We start from the raw sequence: 23734 nt of genomic DNA on the forward strand, positions 1-23734 counted from the left end.
AAATAGGAACATATCACACTCTTTATTCTTGACCTGTTTTAACTTCTTTATCGAAGCTAGTTAAGAAAAAAAAACACACACACATGTTTACAATCCATTTGGAACTATTCACAGACTCATGGTCCAATTTTATGTGTAGGGAGATTGGACGTAGTATGAAAATCTGCTTTGGAACCCTTTAAAGTTCTGCAAAAGAAATTGGAGGGGAACGAAGGGATAGGAGGAGGGTTCCCTCAACCCCCTTTCACTCCTCACGTCCATGGAAGCATCAATGTAGAATATTTTAGTCAATGCAGTGATATACTAGACTCTAGAGGACATGCAATATTTAAGTCATGTTGACGTGACTACCTTCAACTTGAACAGAATTAAAAAAATATGTTTCATACCTACAAGGATGAGACGATGGAATACCCTCTTAAAATCTGTCTAATCAAATTCAAAATATGATTTCATTCAGATGTACATACTCACTTCAAAAGTCATCAGTATTATATATATATATGCTAGAAGTCAGATAATGGTCACCCATGCTGAAATTTCAAGAAGCAGTTTAATGTCTCTGTAACAGTAGCTACCCACACTAAGATATTAATTGGTCTTTCTAACATTCTTCAATTGGCTGTGAAACATTTTTGAGGAACAAGAAACCTCCCCAGGAAAGTATTTTTGATAACTAGCAATTTCTTTGGCGTGCTGAAATTTGTGGCCAAAACTGACGATCTTTATATAGATGATAATTTCAACTCTTCTTTCTGCGAGATATGTGACCTTCATTTAAAAAAATTGCCCTCAAACCCACTTCACCCTCCTCTCAGAAAAGAAATTGTAGATACCATACAGAGATCTCTCATCTCCGTAATCATAAACTTCTTTGAAAAATAATTTTATTCTTTGGAGATAGTGGCAACTTTCTGCAGATAAGCCAAATATTATGATGTAAAAGATAAGTTCTAAGTTGCTACAAATAATGTCTAGTTTATAGTTCAATATACCTGATATTGGTGGAATGGATCTTTTCAAATTCATAATAGCTTTAATTTTGGAATCCAACGTGGAATGAATGACTATTCAAAAAGAAAAGGGTGAGCAATTGCCAATAAACTTTAGCTGTGTAAAGGACACGTCCTGACCTGACGAGAGGAGGGGACATGGGGTCAGTGGCGGAGCTAGGGGTATTGGTCAGGGGGGGCGAGAATGGTCTGTAGGGGCGCTTTCGACACTATCTGAGCGGAGCGCCACCACAGGTTGGCGCGGAGTGTACAGAAATTTTTTGAGTAAAGATACTCCCTAGATCGCCGGAAATGACCCTTTCCGGGCCTGGCTAATTTGCAGATAAACGAAGAATAAATAGGTGTCATCGCCGAATTACACCAACAAAATGTGACAAATGTCAATAGGTAGATGAGAGCACAATAAAAAAGTCAATAATAGCGAATAAGTAAAAAGTAAAAGAGCTGAAAAGGGCGCCAGCAGTCCATTTGAGTCCGTCAGGGGGGGGGGCATCCGCCCCCCCTGACTGTATGGACGCTCCGCCACTGCATGGTGTTACAGTCGGGAATAAATTTGATATATGAAAAGAGCTAAAGGGATCAGTTGATTGATGCAATTGTCCCTGAGGCGTTGCGTTCTGGAAAGTCCAAATTTAAGCAACCACGGAGGCATCTGTAATATGGCGTAGAGCGTGTTTTCTATCAAATACATAAAGCATATTTTAAAACATAACTTATTCGACTTTTTAAGAAAACATCTACTATACTAATCTGCTTAATTAATGCTTTATTCATTCAATAGACTGCCTTCCAAATCTTGCAATCGAATAAATATATTTGTCATAAATATTGACATCTAAGAAAAAAACTGCACATTGTGATTTTTTTTTTATATCTTTTCTACGAAACTCGTAAAATTCAAGTCTCTAAACGTTATTTCTGTTTGCTCGTGGGGCTTCCCCTCACATGAGAGCTGATGGATCCGAGTAGAACCGGAAGCAGAGCAAGGGAAGAACAGCCCAGCTGAAAGAAGAAAAAAAGTGATACATTATTCAGCATATCGAAACAATAGTAATTATAGAAGTATGTAAGCAGTTGCGCCACCAGAAATTCCAAAGTGCAGGCGGGAGAAGGAAGTAGGGCAGGTGGCAAACAGTGTTTGGGGAAGACATTTTGGAAGAGTAGAAGTGCCACTTGGGAACATCCCCGTCCCCCCTCCCAACCCACCCCGGTGCCGCAACTGTATATAAGACCCTTTAGAGAAATGTCAATTACCGGTAATTTAAATCCCGATTTTGGGACAAGATGGAATAATATGTCGCCTTAGCAGTGGCTTCGAGGGCCATAGCATTCCCAGGGACAATTATGTCACTCGTACCCCCTTTTTTGCACCCTTCGTACACCACATTTTCCGGGCGTCCTACATATTTTCCTGGGGATTGAGCACCATGGTCTCCCCTCTCATCAAGCATGCACCTTAGTTTAATTGAAGTTTTTTGTTCAAGGTTTCATAGGGGGTGGGGAGCGGTGACTCTTTTTACTATGTACAAACAACACAGTGTGTACTGCACCATCTCCACCCCCCCCCCCCCGCCCTCATCATGTGGCCCTGCAGGATAAAGGAATCATTTTTGCAATTCCGCCAAATAATGAGCCATTTTATGAACTCGGGTAATGAGATGATAATTATATGCGGTCATTTGAGAGTAAAGGTCCACATAAATGTAGTAGGCTAACCGATAAACTTGAAACCAAGTCAATGTAAATGTAATGTAAATAAATCACAGTAATCATGCGCCATATATCCAGTGCCGGAGACTTGTTCAAAGGCGCAGTCGAGCGCTTACAGATAAAACTATCTATATAACAGAAATGTCTTCATTGAGTTGGCAATTGAAACATTTACATGAGGTGGCTTTCCTGATGTTAAGTGGGATGTTGTTCCACAATGTAGGGGCGGCGATTCCGAAAGCCTTGGAACCACATGAAGAAAGCCTGACCTTTGGAAGTTGAAGAAGTGCCTGATTAGAAGACCTCAAGTCACTTGATGGTTGATATGGGCTCAATAAGTTCTTCAAGTATTCCAGGGTCATTCCATTCAAACACTTGCAGGTGAGAAAGCATCAGCTTGAATTCAATGCGGGCAGGTATTGACAAATAGTCACTCATACACACCATTCTAAAAACCTTCATTTTACCAGCCACAGTTTGTAAGCATTATTCCTCCTCGTGAGATTTAATTGTCTAACTTCAACAATTCCTCATAACTTTTGGCATTCTAAATGTTGGCGCCAATACTGATGATCTTTAATCTCACTACTGAGTCATAAATAAGCACAACTGAATCATATACAAAAAAGGCGCGCCAAGTCGGGACAATTTTTCCCCGACAATATTGTATTTATATGAACCGCTTCAAATCGTCCGTACTGATGGTCACGTGGTCAGCCTGTGTTTGGTAACATTTCGCTTTCCTTGGCCTGTAAGCATCTCAAAGAATTGAGCACGGTGGAGTGCATCTACTCTTTTGTTCCTACGTTCCTCATAATAATGTGAATAGAGTTCTTGAAATTGTTGTGAATGGTCAGTGAATACAGGAATGTTTGTTATGTTGCTCCCTCATACCACGTACAATAACAAGTTAGTATCCACCGGGGTTGTGTCCAGTATCATTTATTGCGTCAAAATAGTAGTAGTCGCCAGGATGCGGTTCACGCCAAACTCAGCGTATTAGGCGAAAGCTTGTATTTTTACTTCTACCTGATAATTATTTCTTTATAGTATATGACTACCTATAATCCTGGATCAACGTAGCCTTGTACCTCCTCGCCTAAAGTAGGTTAAGGGTAGCCTGCATTGTAATTTTGTCTTCGTGAAATCCTACTGTTTAATACTGTAGTTTAGTGGAAGTAGCGTAGGCAATCCATGATTTTTTCTGAAGGGATATACCGGACTTCTGCCGAGAGAATTCCGTAAGTTTTTTTCTTCTTTCTTGATTTTTTTAACTAGAGTAACTACGTTACTTGTTTTATTTACAGGTGCGAGACAGCCTAGCAAGATAACGCCACATTATACTCGATGCACATTAAAGGTCATATGTAATTTTATTTCTAATTTAGGCTATTACCGTACCATTATAACTTTTAATTTGTAAGTGATGTGTTGAATGTGGCTGTCAGCCATACAAATGATGCTTTGTAAATTCATGGTTAATCATTTTGGTTAAATAAATGTATTATCACTGGTCCAATCGACTTTTGCATTTTTGTTCTCGTCACTTTCGTCGACTTTTGTGGCTCAAAAAAAGAAACACAAAACCTTGACACTGACAGTACAAGCATTGTTTCAAGAAAAGGTTATAGGAACTGTTTATACTGTCAGCACGAGTGCTTTAAAGCATGATATAGTAGGACAGTAAAGAGTGGTATATAAGCATTGGAAAATAGTCCCAACTGGCTGAAAAAAACGATGCAAAATCATATCTACCGCTCTGCTCGGAGCCTGCATATTCATATTGGTGTGACTGAACTTACCATAATAGTTAAGAAATAGAAGACAGATTCCCATCCACTGCTAACGAGAAGTAAGGGTATAATTATCTGCAAAACGAAATATGAACATTCATTAAAATCAGGCCAATCAGCAAAGGATTGGCGTCATGATAATATACGCGTATATTAAATGCAATCTCTAGCAAAAAGTTATCGACATGATAAACTATGAAAGCTTTAAAATACACACCAGGAGCGCAACCACGTGTACTTCTGGGGAGGGGGACCCCATACAAATCCGGGAGCTCAGCCCACCAAAACTCCCACCCCACTGGCAGACTCGGACAGAATATTACAAAAAATCCTAGTAAACAATATATAATATAATATTATATTAGATGGTACAACTTAAACAAATTGCTTCAAAAGTTGCAACATGTAGCACCATTTTGCATATTAGCACCGTCCAATTTCTAATTATACCCCCCCCCCGCGCTCCTCTCCCCCGTGCAAGGTGGCTGCGCCCCTGGTGACTAATTGTCCCGATATCCACGCGGATATTAAGTATAGACAATATTAAAGTGTGCATATACAGTTGTATACATTTTGTAGAGAAGATCGTTAACTGTTAATACGTCTGTATACATCATGTCGTCGGTTTCCTTGGGTTTTTTGTGAGACAGCAGTTGTATAATTATACTGCTAACGATTGAGAGAATTCTATCACACTCAGGGGGTAGGAAGCTTCCAAAAAGTGGGGGCATAACATCAGAGGGGCACTTTCTCTTTCCTAAACCACCACTCTTTATGCTATAAACCGATACACACCGGCCATATCACTTAAATATATATGATGTGTTAGTATGCTATCAATACTATTTATTGAGATTGTTTTTTGTTAACCGTGCTACAAAATGATAAGGGATGCCGTATTAAAAATAGCATGTACAGACTAAAAATAAATAATTAAAATAAATATTAAAATTAACAAAGGCCTAAGATATCCATAAAGACAGTTCTTCATTAAAAGGGCACATTTTATTTGCCAGTAGAGCACATTTGCTATTTTGGAAAAAAAAAAGTGGGGCACGTGCCCCCCCCCCCCCTCCGCCCCGGCTCCTACCCCCGATCACACTGTATATATAGGCTACTCGAAATGCCATCCATGTTGAAGGGTGATCGCACAGCAAGATACCTAACGTTGGTGGAGGTTGAAATGTAAAGTCCACACAAGTGAAAGAATTTTCAACTTAATATGAAATAGCATGCAGTTCCATTAACTTCAGTAGAATTTTATTTTGCACTTGTAAGCTTTGCTACAATTTACCTGAGTGAGATTCTGTTTACCTTAAGTGAAATTCAGTTTCACTTAAGCCATTTCCGCTTAAACAGAATGTCATTCTACTTAAATGAAGTTGAATTCTTCAGTTAAATAAAATTCCTCAAAGCTTAAAAGAAAGTATAGCTCTTCAGTTTCAGTCGAAATACAATTTATTTTATTTACTGAAATATAATTAAGATTAAGAAGAATTGGTTCTACTTAAGTAAAATATAAGTAAGCTTAAGTGGAATTAATTCCACATCAGCTCAATTTTTTTAAAAAACACGCAGAAATGAATTCCACAGTACAATATATGTTCATGTTTAAAACGGCCTTTCATAGGGCCCCCCACCCCCTGCAGACTACCTCTTCCGCCCCTTCCCCACCCCCTTTATTTGTGCCACCACCATGTAGACGAAAATCTTCACAAGTTACAGGATATAATTATTGTGTCCCTCCTTTCCTTGCTGGTGCCCTCTTCAAACGGTGCTGTCCCCCCCCCACCCCCAGAATTCTGGTGCTGATGCAATAATAGTTTGTTACATACCTGTCCTATAGCGGCACCAATAGTCCCAGTGCCATCCACGATGCCAGTAACGGTTGATAAAGCCTCCTTGTTGTTTCTCTTGATTGCATCTTGTTGTCCAAGATCTGCTACGACCACGGAACTGACCACGTGTGTCACCCCGCATACAAAGAAACCTATATATATATATATATATATATAGTAAATATAGAAAGAACTGACCACATGTGTCACCCGCATACAAAGAAACCTATATATATATATAGTAAATATAGAAAGAAAGGTAAAAACACGAATAGAAGTTCGCATTTTTTTTTTTATAACGTTGCCCTCCCCTTCTAGTTGCCCTCCCCCAAACTCACGTCATCCACTCAAGGTATGTTGTTAACGATATATGTTAACTATATATGTTAAAGAAACGAAAAAAAAAAATTATTACGTAAAGTAGTACTAGAATTTTTTATATCCATTTATATATAGTAAAAACCGACATAGCTTACCTACAACTAACATCCCTAATCCATTCCAAAGCTCGTCGTCTTCAATAACTAAAACAGAAAAGAAATGCGAGATCAAAACTATTCAACGCAAAAAATGCTCCTTTCATAACTTTGTTCTTACTTTTAAGTTATTACAGAAATTTTGTTGAAGGTTGCTGAATACTGAAATATGGTAATGATATCCATTCAAAACTATGAATTTGACATTTAAGTATAAAGAAATAAAGGAAATGTGACGAAACAAACTTTTGAAAGGTGTTCGCACGTGGCACTTGACTTCAGATAGCATACAATTTTCTTATTGCATATTGTACTAAATCGTGAAACCGATATTGTACTAAATCGACAAACCGATGTTTAGTCTTCACTATGGGTAAGCGTTATAACAGGCTAACATGTGGCCATTCATTGCACATTCAATGTTTCGCATCACGAAAAAAAGGCAAGTTAAGGGTCAGGGATTAAAATCGGCAAAATTCATAAATTTATAAATGCACAACCTCTTTGAACGGAGTGTCTGCTTTTATCACTTTTCGTGGATAGACATATACCTGTGCACTGAATATTGTGTTTGCCCATCAGTATGTACAGCTCATAGCATGTATTTCGGAACGAACAAGATAAAACTTATTCCTTAAGGAGGAAAATAGATATTAGCCTGCGACTTCGACATTATTTCCATCAAACCTATGACTAACTAAATATCTATGATTGAAAGGCATATTACTCACAATTATACCCGAACAGAGAGATCATAGAAAGTATTAGCATCGCCATGACAACAGCTACACGTCGACCCGCAAAATCTGTAAATAATCCACCGAGGGTGCCGCCTATAAAAATGCAAGTGAGATAAGAAATATGTTGCCATTTTTATTCAAGTATAAGAGAGACTAACCTTCGTTATACAATACCAGCAGAATATATGGCAGTAAATGCATTTTTACTAGAGCTTAAAATAGCTGTTTGTCACACACGTTTACTAAGTATTCTTGTTATTCAAGTGAATACCTCTGAATTGATACGAAGCTCTATAGAGAGGACTTGGCGAAAAGTAATTTATAAGATGCTTCGGAATGCTCTATTTGGCGTCTAAGTTTGTTCTTGAGGAGGAACCCTCCTATACCCCTACACTGAAGTCAAATTCAATACCAGATCCCAGGGCCAACCCCCACCCCCCTCTTAATCCTGGATCCCTCTCTGTCCTATAAATCTGCAGCAAAGAATGGGGACTTTTTAAGGCTTTGGGATTAATCTATCAAAAATTGGCCGTCAAACGTTTTGTACAGCATATATGCATGCTCATTTCAAGTTTGCACGGGTAGGTATAAACTCAAAATTGACATTTCTTTTTCAGCAACGGCTTCGGCACACATGTAAGTTCCCGCATCACATATTACATCAATCTACAAACACATCATACATTAGACATATTTCATTGTCATATAGAAACAGTTATACCGCGTTACAGAAAAGGAGAGATTCTTAACTGAGCGTTATCTGTGAAATATGCTGGTAAATAGAACGTACGTTAATTGTATCGTCATTGTAACGACCTAAAACACGCATATTATCTTTGTTTGTCACATTATGCGACACAAACTATGTTTACGTCACGCCATTCGATTAACAACAACTTTTAATGCGGACGGGTGTCTGCGCCCTTCTTTCTAATCTCGTGGCTTTTATTTTACGGAAGATGTCTGTTGCTGCAAAACAAAATTGTTTCTAATTTGTCTTTAGTCAGTTAGACCTGTCAGTTAGACCTCTTTTCTCGTCGCAAGACACGTTTTCCTAGGTAGAATGTACAAAAGGCTTAAACTGTAGTATCAAAAACAGGTTAACAGCCCACTCTTGAATACTTGAAAAATTGTTCCAAACTGATTTGATTTAATTGTTATTAAGTTTATATTGTAATTTAGTGAGGTATATACTAATGAAACGATTCCCTTGAGAGTGCACATTAGACTGATGTGGCATATTTGTGTATGGGTCCACATATATATTCCGAGTCATACAAATATGGTTAATTATTTATATGTCGCTTTCAGTTCTACAATTCCACATAAGATTAATAGAATTCCACTTCAGATTTTATAGAAACTGGTAATTAAGCTCAAGGAGAACACAATTTTACTTTAAGTAAGATACAATTACAATTCAAATAAGCTGCATTTTATTTAAGGACCTTATACCTGGAATGCCACCGATGTCGTAGAACATTGAAAATCTAGACGATTTGACGTCACTCCATAAAAACGAGCTGGTCAGATAAAACGGTAACCAGAATAGGATTGAATAATGCACCATCTTCAGAAAACCAAAGCTAATAGAATACTGAGGAAAACAGAAAAAAAAAATACACAAAGGTTTGCGGCATGAAGTATACATTAATAACATGCAACGGTGCATTAAACATGATTCCCCGTAATAAGGAGAGACATACTCCATTTAGAGTTGAGATGAAGCACCGCTGGAAAGCCACAGGAGAACATCTTTTTCGATGTTTTATCAAACATTAACTGTTTTTTATTGTGTTTTTTGGCGACATTGATGTCACAAATATTGATGTAAAAAAAAGGGGGGCCAATTGAGACCATTTCAAGAGCAGAGTACGAAAATTACATGTGAACGAAAAATCTCCATGGTCTTGAAACTCATGATACGGAAAATGTTGGTATGAATGGCCAACGTGACTGCTATACGGTGAGGCATATAGAGTTTAGCCATAGTGAGAAATTCAACGAGAGCTTCGAGACCACACTACTTTTAACGTGATTCAGTGTGTTATTGAATGTGGCAATTGTAAAGAGTATGCTATCCCTAGCACCAAAGCTTGAGTCAAACGCGTGCGGTAATACCCACTCTGACGAGGTAATTAATATGCAGAATTTTGAATCGCGATTGAAATTTGAATAAACCAACCGTATATATATACACACACATATACGCACATATATATCTATATATATATATATATATATATATAAATATATTTATTGCTCATACCAAGACCACCCCTGGCATTAACAGGGCCTCGATGAACCCGATCGGCTCCGTGGAAGTCGGTACTGTGAGGGGACTTTCCTCTGTTTGGGTACAAAAAAAGAATTTCTATTATTTCAAGTTATTGTTAAGCAAGTATCATGACAAATGTTACTTTACAGTAAAAAGCAAACGAGATAAGTCAGTAACATTGCATACTAGATATAGCGTGACCAACTATATGAACAGTGTAATGGTTTAACAGTAACTAGCCTTGTTCTCAGTTGTCACTACTTCATATTGTGTGTTTTGCTTTTCTGTACGATGTGAGGACGTGCCCTCCCAAACAAAAATCGTGCCCCTCCCCTCCCCAGGTGCCCCCCAGATGCGATTTTTACTGTTAAAAAAATATTACTCAAACAAAACCTTTGCACAAAGGACGAAACGTATTATGTTCTTCAGTAAATTCTTTCCACCGACCATCACAATAACCAACTGTTTTCTCACTAACAAGGTCACAGACGCCCTGGTGTCAATCGCTAGTGCTTAACTTCACTACTACCCAACATGAACTTCAATAACAATTTTCAACACTCTTATTTAAAAACATTATAAAAGCAAAAGGGTTAATTTCCATTTTCTGTAACTTTTTTATCCGCCTCAATTACAAACATAAATATCAGACTAAGCCCAAAAATTCTTGAACATCAAGTTACAAAATATAGCAAACCTTATACCATTCACAAATAAACATTGTGACCCCTCATTAAGTGCTGTGCCCCCCTCCCCCCCCCCCCCAGATTGAAATGTCTGGCGACGCCACTGTGTGAGGAATAGACTTGAATTGAATATGAACACAGTGAAGTGAAGGAAAGCTTTCCACAAGCAGATGGTTGGGTAAGGCGGCCCTCAGTCACACCTTTCATTGCGATACTGCCGTCCAACGTACATGGCCTAATTCAATTGAATCAATATTTCGCAGGCATACATAGGGTGCATACTGTAGGCTTTTCATCATAATATTATCAAGGCATAGAATATTCTTCTCCAATAAATGCTTTGTTACCTCCCATCCCCCCCCCCCCACCGGTGTATCCAGGGTTTCTAAAAGGAGGGGTGTGTCTCTAGGGTCGTTGAAGCCGAAGTCCTTGTAAGGGGGTTTGGGTAATCCCCCAGAAAGAAGTGAAATTGTGCATTCTGAGTGTTATTTAGTCTATAGGCCTATGATATGGTTCTAATTTTTGCGTGTGGTTGAAGAGGGGTGTACACCCCACCCATGGATCCACACCCGCCACTCCCTCTCTCAAATTGGGGGCAGCCGTCTACGTCAACTGTTGATATTTGGTTAAACCACCGTACACTCTGTACTCGAGGTATTACAAACATTTGGTCTTAGAGCAAATATATACAACACTGTAAACAATAACAATTTGTGTATTTGTTTATACAAGCAAGAACCGGGAAATTTCAGTACGACTGCGGGGTTATAACGTTGTGAACTTGAAAATACACACAAACATCTTCAAAAGGTTGATTTATCATCGATTGATAATGCCGATGAAATATTCATGAAATCAACGCATACCATGTTGGTAGTATTAAGTTTCGACACTATTATCATGAATCATTTATGACGTACCTGATTCATCTCCAGATAACTGAATTGATGGTTCGGATTTTTCTTCTTCCTCCTCTGCTCCAGCGACGAGTCCTTCATGGCAAAGTGCGAGTTGAGATTATTAACCTGATATTGCTTTATTGTGAAATATCCATTACCTACCCTTTTATGTTTTATAAGCCTTAGCAAACTCTCGGTTTTCTTGAGATGCGTGTCATTATGTTATGATATACACACTAGCAAATATATCCTTTTTACAGTGTAAAATGTTTTAATAAATCTCACTCCTACCCAGTTACATTAGTTAGCAAACTTGAAAATGTAATATATTACTTTCAGCAAAAGGTAATCAGTATTGTTCCCCAATATACTAGAAGGTCAAGGTCGAAATGAGGTAATTTATGGTCAGACTTCAAACAAGCATCATTGCACTTCCACCTTTTAAAATAATTTGGTAACATTACTGGCAGATATATTTACAGCTTTTCAAGGGTAAAAGAAAAATTGCAGAAAGTACTTTTGAAAACTTTGATATTTTATTTGTGTTTAGGTGAGTACCACAAGTCACACCACAGATCCTGCATGACACAGTCTATACCGATAACTCTTCACCCCCTCGACACCCCACCACCACCGCCGGTCACCGCCTCCTCACCTACCCTTCTTCCGACCTCCCCCCCCCCCCACTATATATACTTCTAAATCGTCACATTATTACATGGACATGTAGAAGAAGTACCCAACTTTACCTGCATCGGTGGGAGTAGGGCTCAGGAATATAAGGATGATGACACTCCATATAATTAAGAAGGCGGATGTAGTAAGGAAGGCGTACTGCGGAGAGAAAAAATATAACGAACCCTAGTTTAATATGGCGGGCCATCAGTCTCAAATCATGGGGAATCGACATATACCGATTTAAATCGACATATACCAATTGCCTTCGACTTATATATCCAGATTCTATAGCAGCTTTAAATTGACTTCTACCGATTTAAATTGACACATCATCGATTTTAAACTGGGTCTGAGATGTCGATTTAAATTGACTTCATACCAGTTTAATTCGACATAATTATCATCGACTTAAATCGACATATACCAATTGCACTTTAGTAATAAACAAATGTTCGATGTTGAGACGGTAACATAACAAGGCATATAACCTACCTGATAGCCAACATTAATACTCATGGACACAGAGAACGCTCCAATAATGTTCCCTATAGACGCTGACGAACTCCACAATCCAAATATTAACCCACGACTGAAGGTGAAACAATAAACACAGACAATAGTTGTTAGCATATAGTTTTCCAGTATGGCTTACGCAACAAAGACATGGACGAAGAGGTATGGAGGGTGGGAGGGTGGGGAGTGGAGGGGGGATGTACCATAACCAACAGCGTATGGGGTTGTTATTTATAGGTAGTGATTTCATAAGTGGCTATACAAACTGACTTTATGTAAATTTAGGTAAATCTGGAAAAAAATAAGAATAAATATATAAATACCGGACTTGTGGCTGCGTGTTTGCAATTTCAAAAGGAAAACTGCGAGGTTGACACACCCATTTCCCATAAAGAGGGCTAATATTAAACTAAAACATGTGCTTTTTGGGATTGCACACGGAACTCAAATCGTACCACTATCCCCACCCATTTATACATACACCTTGTCTTTCCCCATCACAGGAAACATGTAAGCCTTATTTTAGAGGTTGGTCGAGTAACCTGAATTAATCATATATGACAGGGTCTAGTTTCCACTGCAGCGTATAGAGTAACAGTTTACCGTATGTTATATGCATGTATTAGAACAGTACACCTAGTATTTAGTAAGTTAAACCGATTGCATATGAACAGAACCTACCATCATATCCTACGACATATGTAATAAATGAAGCAAAGGAAGTTGAACGAACAAGTTATAAATATTCCATTCATATATGAAATGGATCTTCCGCACAGGCAGGCAAAATCAACGCATACATTTTACTGGCCATGTTGAAGCAGCAGCAGATTTTGCTGCTACTTAATTTTTACCAAACCTTAACATGTTACCGAAAATTACATTAAACGAATTAACATTTAACATTGATCGAAATATTAGGTAACCTCTTACGATTTCGTTAAAAAGGTAGGTATGTGGATGTAATGGAATTTAATTAATAAATCCATTGGTAGAAATGAGACGATTGTTTTTTGTTTACTTCACAAACATGCAGAACCAAAACAAATCGCTATATTCCAAACTAATTGAAATTTATTCTTCAAGAAAAGTAATACTTGATTAGTGAATCATAGTGACGTCATTTCATCACTATAAATATAGTCATTGAAATAGAAAAAAAAGAATAGAAAACAAAGCAAAGCAAAGTATAAAATTGAATAAACTGAAATGAATAAACCGTACCGTGTTGATCCATACCAGTTTCCCATGATGGCTACAAGTATCGGCCATGTTGTTCCTTGGAAGAATCCATTCAGAATCCAAAATAGCGTATAGTATATTCTATTGTAGTACTGTAACCACTCACTGACGGTACCGAACATAAACATCTGAGGGAATGGAGGCAAGAATAAATGTGAAAAATCGTTGCTTGTAAGGAATCGAGAGTGTTGTCAGGGGACTACAACCCCGGGGATGAACTCAAATAGAGGTCCCCGGTGAAAATGTGATAAAGTATGTTTTCTCATTTTCATAAAATATATGAAGAATGCAAAGAGAGGGGGGGGGGGGGGTGATACTTGCCACCGGTGACCCAACCTGACTTTAATTGTTTGTGTAAGTAGAAAGGAACAATTGCAATACTCCAATGAGATGGACACGAATATTTGTGAAATTAAGACCAAATTTGACCATAAATGCATCGTTTTGACTAAACCTGTAAAATGTTGAAAACATTAAACGTATATATATTATCATTTCAAAGGCAACATTTTTATGTTTCATTGTTTAGATAAATCGGACAGCAATCCGTTTTGCATGTATAATTTCATTCACAATTTTATGTAAATATATAGATTCACCGGTAATCGTAAAATGCCGCCATTTAGTAAACATAAAACGAGTTTCCTTATGTAATGTAACATGTAATGTACATGTACATATGTGTTGTACATACATGTAATATACATGTACATGTAATGTACGTACAATGTGCATGTAATGTAACATGTAACATCAAACTTGTGACCACTTTGATTATTCCTTTAACACTCATATATGTGTCAAATTATGCAATTTTTTATTAGTTTTAATAGTGTACCGGTAAATTATGAAGATGCACTTAGATTAACTAAAATAAGAAAAAAATATTTCAAGCCGGTAAAGTTTTCATGTTTCGGCACTGAGTGCCATTACCATTGTACTTCAAAAGTTCCATAAATTGTCAAGGTCTCATGCAGATCAATTCACTGCAAAAACTGCAAAGTTTACAAAACTCAATGTCAATTTTTTGTGAACGTGTAAGCGAGTCTCTTTGTACGTTACTTAATACAGCACCATTTTACCTTGCACAGTTTGTTCGGCAACATGACACTGTTATCACTATGCTATTTTTACACAGTTATCCTATTACCCACTCAAAGACGAATTACCTTTGAAAAGGAACAATACATTTGAACATTTTAATGTAAGTGGGATATCCATATCGAGCTAAACTCCTCCTCCCGGCAACCCAAATAACACCCCCCCCCCCCCCCGCACGCAGAATCACTCATTATATTGCTGGGTTGAATATGCAAGTTTCGTGTGAATTATTTAGCTGAAAAGAAATATATACGGTAATTTTGAATTCATAAACGACCGTGTACAGTCACTGTGGTTAGGCCTAGTACTAATTGTTTTACGTGTAAGCTACACATGGGAAAATATCATAACATTAATTTTAATGATTTTTATTAATTTTTTTTAATCAGTAATGGCAAATATTTAGATAATGTTTTCAGACATCAAATTGTCTGGGTTGACATAAGCCATGCAAACTTAACACTATATGTTAATTAGAAAAAGTAAAACTATTGGCCTAAATTCTTGTCAGAATAGTTGAATGCAGTGATATTTGTTAATGAATATATTGGCTACCGTGTGGTTACCGTGTGACAGCTTTAAAAGAAAACATATACAAGATCAGTGGAAACATTTGCTCGGCATTATTTTGAATTATTTGAAATATAACTTGAACTATTTTAAATAATAATTTGAATTATTTCGGAAGTATTTGTTCGGAAAACATTTTGAAGAGATATCTTAGAGATATATTACTTAATACGAATATGTAACTTCCATTGGGACGAGGGGGGGGGGGGGGGGCAAATATGCCACGCAGCTTGTCCTGAGGGACCTTTATTTGCCTATAGGCTAAAGGCAAAACCATGCAAAGTTTTATCTTTTGTATTAAAATTCTTTGAGGGAAAAACGCTGGGCATTATGGGAAATGAAATGATTATATATTAAACCAGGGAAAATATTTACCATTATTGCTGATGTCGTCATTCCAAACACCAGAAGGTTCCTCATATTTATCCTGTTGAAAAATATAAAATCAATTCTTTCAGATCATCCCCATCCGATATGAACAACTATGCCCCCTGTTCTGTTCCGGAGGATACCTTTCCTTACATCTCATCTTAGAACCGTGTTTTGATATTATTCTTTAAGTTTTACTCCCAAAGCCGGTTCAATACTTAAATAATTGTTACGACGATACTTTTTTATGACGATATTTGGATGAGAGGTACATCTGGGGTTCGACGGGGAGGGAGGAGGGGAATGTGGAAGGGGAACAAACTTCGAAGTAGAGTGGTACTTTGGCATGAGGTTGAATACTAAAAAGTTACCTCAAAAAGGTTCCTATAAGATGAATCCGCTGTGCATTACTTATACATCGTGTTGGAATGCTTTTGAACAGAAACGCACTATTAGATACATTTTTGTTACAAATCTGTCAACTGAAAGGCTCCTTTTAAATAACGACAGATCACACCCTTTATTTTAATTACAAAAGTGTCACATGTATTACTTTGTGTGTATATGTGTTGCTTTGTATTACCAAAAATGTAACATCTAGGTTATGGAATGGGCCACTTTTGAGATTTTTTTTTTCACAAAACTGGGGGCATGAGCACCAAGTGACCCCGCCCCTTCCCCGTTAAATTATGCAACAATTTTGTGAGTCATGTTTGCATATTAAATAGGTAAGTTGAGGCCATAAACCTCATGTATGATTAAGACAGCGCCACTTGGTCCACGCCTTCTAAGTGGGTGTCACATTGTTTAAATCAACGTTATGGCCAGAATGGCGAATATGGCAGTACGGGGTCATAACGGTTTCCTTTACGCGTAAAGTTGAGACGTTATGACCCGTATACGACGTGAGCAGGTGACCGCGTGTTCTAAGCATACGCATGCATACAATATATAGATGAGCTTGACTGACCTGTCGCCCAGAACACCGCATACATATAGTCCAATAGCGTATGATACTAAGAAAACCGTGTCTAAGAAACCAAGGAATATTTCAGCCTCTTCGATCGTGTCAAGGAAAGGGTCCACCTGTTTCTTCCCTACATTTAGTGGTGCCTGTGAGAACGAAGAAGGAAGAATCAGCAGGGAACCAACGAGGGCCCAGAGCGTTACGGGGCCACTAGCCTCAAAGTATCCCCCAATAATCAGCCCAGAGCATTACGGGGCCACTAGCCTCAATGTATCCCCAACTAATCAGCCCAGAGCATTACGGGGGCCACTAGCCTCAATGTGTCCCCAACTAATCAGCCCAGAGCGTTACGGGGGCCACTAGCCTCAATGTATCCCCAACTAATCAGCCCAGAGCGTTACGGGGGCCACTAGCCTCAATGTATCCCCAACTTATCAGCCCAGAGCGTTACGGGGCCACTAGCCTCTATGTGTCCCCAACTAATCAGCCCAGAGCGTTACGGGGCCACTAGCCTCAATGTGTCCCCAACTAATCAGCCCAGAGCGTTACGAGGCCACTAGCCTCAATCTATCCCTAACTAATCAGCCCAGAGCATTACGGGGCCCACTAGCCTCAATGTATCCCCAACTAATCAGCCCAGAGCGTTATGGGCGCCACTAGCCTCAATCTATCCCCAACAAATCAAATGCGATTTAAGTTAGTTAGTTAGTACCCTTCAATATACTGTTTGAAAGAAACTATTCTGGTGAGAAATCATTTTGACTGGTATGTTTGTGTGTGTGGGTGCCTGTGTGTGGTTGTTGATTTCACGAGAGCTTTGTATTATCTTGAAACAAAATCTGGCAATTAGCAAAATTGTACTCAGCTATTGTTTGTGTCTGTTATAACCGATAACTCCTTGTCCAAATTCATAATCTATGAATTCAGTATATACTGTCAACTGCACATACAATTAATGATTACAAACATGTAACATAAACAGCATAATCCACATGTATTGATTTTTCAGTTCCCCCCCCCCCCCCCAACCGCCAGTTGGTGACCTTGATAAAGAGGTTTCTGATGAATGACAGTTTTGAAACAAAAACAGGAGGAAGAATTCAAAAAAAGGTGTTTCTTTTGGAAGTCTAACGTGTGACCACGAGCGTGAGCTACATAAACTGTTTCCGACGGCGCTTTGTGTGTAAGCTTTCGTCATAATTCGCATTTGCATGTTACAAAGCACCATATGGTGATATGATATGCATAATAAAATCCTCATAAAATCAATAATTTATTGTTTGTTGTATATACAGGCTCTATCAAAATAGTCTGTCAATTTTGATCAGAAATGAAGACGTATCTATACCGTACATTTTCTTATTTAGCATGACTTGCTCACGGTTTATCAAGTTCTATTGGGTCCCCCCCCCCCCCCCTCCATAAACAACTGAAATAGAGGAACTTTAATATTATCATTAGAAGGAAAGATGCAGAAATTGCTCGTATCAATTGTAATTTGCTAACTCATCAAGGATGTTGCGCTTGCATAAAAGCATATAGAAGCATATAAAGCATATATAAGTATACACACCCACTGTTGTCCATATCTTCGCTCGCAAATATTCCTAGAAATTGTGGGACTACTAAGTTATTTGTGGATAAAATAGAGAGAAATACGTTCTTCTCTTCATATAAATGCGTTTTCCTTGGATGTTATCCCATTAAATCAACAGGTGCATGACTGTTACAAGAAGGTGGTGGGATACATGTCATATTCTTCTTTGAAAGCCCACCTAATATATTATTGCACTTCATTGTCATTGGAAATGTTCATTTCTATGGTCACCTGTGCTTTGAAACTATAGACACAGCTGTACACTCATGCATATTCATGATTTAAAACATTCATTTGTTTTTAAATTATTCACCATGTATTCTTACCTTAGTTCTTATGTCCCTCGGATCATTAAAGATGTCACTGTCTTCCAGCCATTGTTCCGCCATTGCACTTTTGACATTACTGAACGTCTTCCGGGCCGCGTGGCAAAAAGCGTACCTGAGGAACCAAAGCACAACAAAATTATAGTGTCTTTGCTTTCTGTTCACACCGGTCTGATGAGAGGGGACTCAGGGGGTGTTGTCCCAGGGGTCCGTGTTCATTTAGAGGGAACTGGGAAATAGTAGATAACGAACAATATGTCGTTCGTTAGTACAATCCATGATTTCAAAATAGGGAAACGTGACATAAATTGTCCTCGGGAGCCAACGTGCTTCTGTCACTCTTCTGTCACTCTTCTGTCACTCTTTTGTCACTCTTCTGGCCTGTGTGAACTTGAACGGAAAGAAATGGATGACGGCAAGAACGGAGACTTGAGGGGAGTTTCTGTCGATACGTCCAAGTTATGATCTGTATAGCAACAGACATGTCCACCAAAGTTGGGCAGAGAATGTATTCAGCGGAGAGTGACGATGAACTTGGGAGCCCGGGCCCAAGGAATAGATGGGGTCCTTAAAACCGACTAAAGCAAGCAATTGCGAGCGCAGCAAGCAACCATTCGATGGGGCAAGGTTTTTCTTATAATGGACCCCTTACCAGTGAGTATAGCATAGTTCATCTAGGTTTAGCCAATTATTTTCCTCTTCAGCATTAGAATCATTCATACAAGAAGTCCGTCAAGGCATGCGATTTTTGCCGGAGGAAGTCAACTTACGTTGGTAAACATTAATGAAAACACGCAACGTTTAAACAGATAACATAACTTAGGTTCGTTGTCCCTCAGGACTACGAGGCCCAGGGGTTTCAACCCCCTCTCAACCCCTGGTTTAACGCCATTGAATATTCATTTACCCCTTCGGGTCGTTGAATAAACTGGCTATGTACCCTCTTTAGTTCGTTTCAGTAGCATAACTCCTATGGGCTCGGACCGTGCTGAGCCGGGGGCCCCGACCACAAGCCCCCGCCCCCGCTATACTGATGCACAGAAAAAGGGTACCTCTTTGGATAGGAAGGGCCCGTTTTGTAAAACTCATGCAAGACTGAACAAGAAAATATACATATTTCACGCGATACGGACATCATGATCATGGGCTCATTGGGTATTAATGTATGTATCGAGCTAGTTGTGTGATTTATTATTATAATGCAAACAAAGTATATAATTTAAAAACCCAATTGCAGCCAATGTTGTACTGAGTACAACATCGGGACATATGGTTTTTGAAAAAATTCTAAAACGATAACCCAACACCCCACAGACTTCATTTGAGAGAAAAAAAAGCAGGGCTTTCATATAAATATAATAATAAAAGGTAAGAATAAAGATGCTTTCGGTGTATCTGTATAGTAAGAAAGCAGTTCGCTAGTTATGTATGATTGCATACAGACCCATAATGCATTAGGCTTCTGAAATTATTGAAAGTCAAACTCATAAGACATGAGATCTCGAAATAACCGATGTGTAAATGCAACTTGAAACGCCTGAGAAGTGTCTTTTCCGACGATCTATGAGTACTTTTTGGCACAAAAAATCGTGGTACGTTCCGTGCCAATCGATGGTGGCGCTCCGCTTAGATAGTATCAAGTAGTGTGTTTTACCTACAAGACATACTGATCCCCAGCCCCCCCCCCTTCTGATCATTTCTGCCGACGCCCTTGTTTGGACCTCCTGATAGGGGTCCCCTTTGGGCCAGGAGCCCCAGGCTCATCGACACGCCACTGGTTCGCTTAGACCCATTTCAACGCTTAGAATGTTTTAAACGCCAGGAAAAAAAGTATGTGTAAACAAAAAAAGAAGCGAAATTTCTACTTACGAAAAGTACGTTAGACAGAACACAAGGATGCGATTTACCCTCCAACTGGTACACAAAGAGACCGCCATAGTCTATCTACCATTCGTCGTAAGTAGTTATTGCACATCGATGATAGTTAGGTAGCTATAAATCCTGCTCGCGAAGCTCCAGTCTAGTCCATGTAGTAAAATGTACAGCTTTTATGATCAATTTTCGTTGCAACATTGCTCTCTCTGTAAAATCATTCTTTGAAAAGCCTGAGTCACTATCAAAAAAATAAGCCTTGATTTGGTTACACCTTTTCTATTACAATAACATCTAGTTTTAGGTGATAGGTGCACATCGATTTTCACCACTTTTGCTCAACGCATTCACACACTGCGTCGCCAACTTGCCGTTTGCTATAGGATTCAACCTTTGACCAGCAGCGATGTGTAAGCTGCCATAACCGTTTAACGTTAACACATAAAATACGGGCTACAGTATTACTGGTATATAAATACCAAAGGTCTTCTCAAATGAAATGTAAATAGTTCGAGTGTGTTGGCAGTAATAAAATATTTTAAAGAATTATCCACCTACGCGTTAACATATGAACATGAAGATAAGAATATGAATTTAGGTTATTTTACTCTCAGTTAGAACGAGTTGCATTGTTCAGTTATATCACTGACAAACTTAAACAATACCTTAATTTGCGCGTGGCTTTTCCCTCCCTAAAGGATAATGTAAAATTATCAAATTTAGGCATTGAATCTTTTTTTCATGTTTTGGTATATTGACATCCCACCGCATTATTTCTTTTGTTCTATTTTCTGTACCGAACCGCCTGGTAGAGGAAGGGTACGTATGGCATCCACATCTCGGGAGTTTCTCTTGTGTACGTGCGTGCGTGGGTGCGAGTGTGCACAAGCGTGGTGGTGGTGGAAGGGGGGGGGGGTATACTGACCTATTTCTGACTTGTTAGTTGGTTAGCTACTTAAGTGGCTACTGTTTGACTGGCTTTAGCATTAACGAAGCAAATATTAGGTACAAGTATAATAAAATATTAACACAACTTGTATAAACAAATTGTATATCTGTCAGCAGTCACCTAGAGACCATCAGCACACAAAGAAGGGAAACTGACGGCTCGACACGCTATTAGGTAGCATGCTCGACATGCTATTAGGTAGCATGCTCGACATGCTATTAGGTAGCATGCTCGACATGCTATAAGGTAGCAAGCTCGACATGCTATTAGGTAGCATGCTCGACATGCTATTAGGTAGCATGCTCGACATGCTATTAGGTAGCATGCTCGACATGCTATTAGGTAGCATGCTCGACATGATGATTAGGTAGCAAGCTTGACATGCTTTTCCACGTAAGGCCCAAGAAAGGCCTAACATCCACCACCTTTTCTCATAATTTTCGCATCACATGTTGTAAGTTCAATCATGGCAGGCTTTCAACATCTAGGCTTAGCATCTGCGGGAAGGGGTTGATCTGGGGGTTAACAGGCGCGTATCCGGGGGGGGGCGTTGGGGCGCGCGCCCCCCGGGTAAGAAAAAAGGGAGAAAAAAGGAGAAGAAAAAAGGGAAAAAAGAGGGGGGGGGGAAAGAGGAGGAGAGGAAGGAAGGGAAAAGAAAAAGAAGAAAGAGAGAAACAGGAGAAAAGGAGGGAGTAAAAGAAAAACGCCAAGACACCGGGAAGAGAACGAGGAACAGTGACATCATTATAGCGCTGATCCCTATTATATACACAGGGTAGCCAGTGACGGATCGAGGATTTCGGAAGGGGCGTGTACCTCTCCCTACCCCTTACACCGACAACTCCATATTTGACGTTACCATTTTTCCTCTCTCACTAATGTATCTATATATATACTATATATGGTCTATCATAACGCGTTTGTGTGTGTATGGACGCCTTAAACAATGGTACAATTGTGCTATGAAACCAACTGTGGCTGGTCTCAAACTCGACCGAATCGTCGGGGAACATGGCGCATTTCGGGAAGGGGGCGACCACCCCCCCCCCCCCCTGAGCATATTTTTTATGATATCGCTAGTAATTTCAAAATAGAAAATGCTTAGATACAACTAACAAGGCCTGGGAAGTGTCATTTACAGCGATCTGGGAGGCATTTTCGGGCAAAAATTTTTCGTACGCTTCGCGCCAACTCATGGTGGCGCTACGCTTAGATAGTTTGCCTACAGACTTCGCCCCTCCCTTGGCAAATTCCTCCTAGGCGCCTGTTCGAATTTGTAAAGCAAACAGCAGGTATCAAATCATATCATTGAGCATGAAAATTGCGTTCCAGGATGAACAGCTTCAAAACTGTCTGTGTGTGTATAGTCAAAGGCGAAGGAGCCCAATTTGATTTGGAGGGCTGTAACGACTTGCCCGAAAAATATATCCAACATTTTTTCGCGCGCTCCGCACGCGTTCAACATGTTAATGTCAATATCATATAAGCAAGCATCGGTTGTTTCATCGCATGCCATCGTGTAACGTACGGTCCGTGAAAGTTGTGCAGTACACCGCGGGATGCCCATCTTAACAACGAAATGTCTTATTTAGATAGAGAAAAGCATGGAGGTCCAATTATGTCAAAACTCTCTTTTACATTAGTAATGGCTAATTAGTCGGCCAAGCTTAGAACTTTATTTTAATTACCAAGGAGATGATTTTTAATTAATTTCCTTTAGATGTAGCTATGCAATTTATTTTTCTTTCAGTAGTTGCCCGAAAAATTATCAGCATATTGCCCGAATTTTTAGGAAAACATATTGGGGGGGGGGGGGGGTTGCAGCCCCTCGCCCCCTACGCCTATGTGTGTAGTGTTCGGTTCGGAAATATCTGGTATTTGTTTCATTTCCGAACCGAAGTTTTATAATAGAAGTTATAAGAGGTTTTAATATTTGTACACCAATAAATTAACTGTGTCTGAATTTTCGAAAATTTCCTGACCAACATTCTTCATCATACTTCCCTCTACTCGTGCAATTTTGGCCGGTCTGTTAGGGGTTCAAGGAGGTTTTTCTATATTGGTTGTCCATAGATGATTTTTTTGCAACATTATGGGTATGTTTTGAAGTGAGTTTA

General features: G+C 39.0%; 2 protein-coding genes across 2 annotated transcripts in view; one reads left to right on the forward strand and one right to left on the reverse strand.

Annotated features, from left to right (window-relative positions):
• Positions 1-235: 235 nt before the first annotated feature.
• Positions 236-21536, reverse strand: LOC139961564 (sugar phosphate exchanger 3-like). Its single transcript, XM_071960839.1, has 15 exons — positions 20666-21536; positions 18797-18911; positions 16877-17019; positions 15913-15964; positions 13849-13994; positions 12604-12700; positions 12183-12267; positions 11455-11526; positions 9840-9919; positions 9026-9167; positions 7562-7663; positions 6831-6878; positions 6352-6506; positions 4526-4591; positions 236-2015 (listed from the first exon to the last, which is right to left on the reverse strand). The coding sequence occupies exons 1-15, from the start codon at positions 20731-20733 to the stop codon at positions 1926-1928; spliced, it is 1461 nt and encodes a 486-aa protein (XP_071816940.1). The 5' UTR covers positions 20734-21536; the 3' UTR covers positions 236-1925.
• LOC139961562 (cAMP-regulated D2 protein-like) overlaps positions 2677-23734 on the forward strand; it is a 52942-nt gene continuing 31884 nt past the window's right edge. Inside the window, exon 1 of the mRNA XM_071960837.1 lies at positions 2677-3964. The gene's annotated coding sequence lies outside the window, so the exon portion shown is untranslated. The remainder of the gene's footprint in view (positions 3965-23734) is intronic.

The sequence above is a fragment of the Apostichopus japonicus genome, chromosome 20 (genome assembly GCF_037975245.1).
Source record: "Apostichopus japonicus isolate 1M-3 chromosome 20, ASM3797524v1, whole genome shotgun sequence".
In the NCBI taxonomy this organism is placed as follows: Eukaryota; Metazoa; Echinodermata; class Holothuroidea; order Aspidochirotida; family Stichopodidae; genus Apostichopus; species Apostichopus japonicus.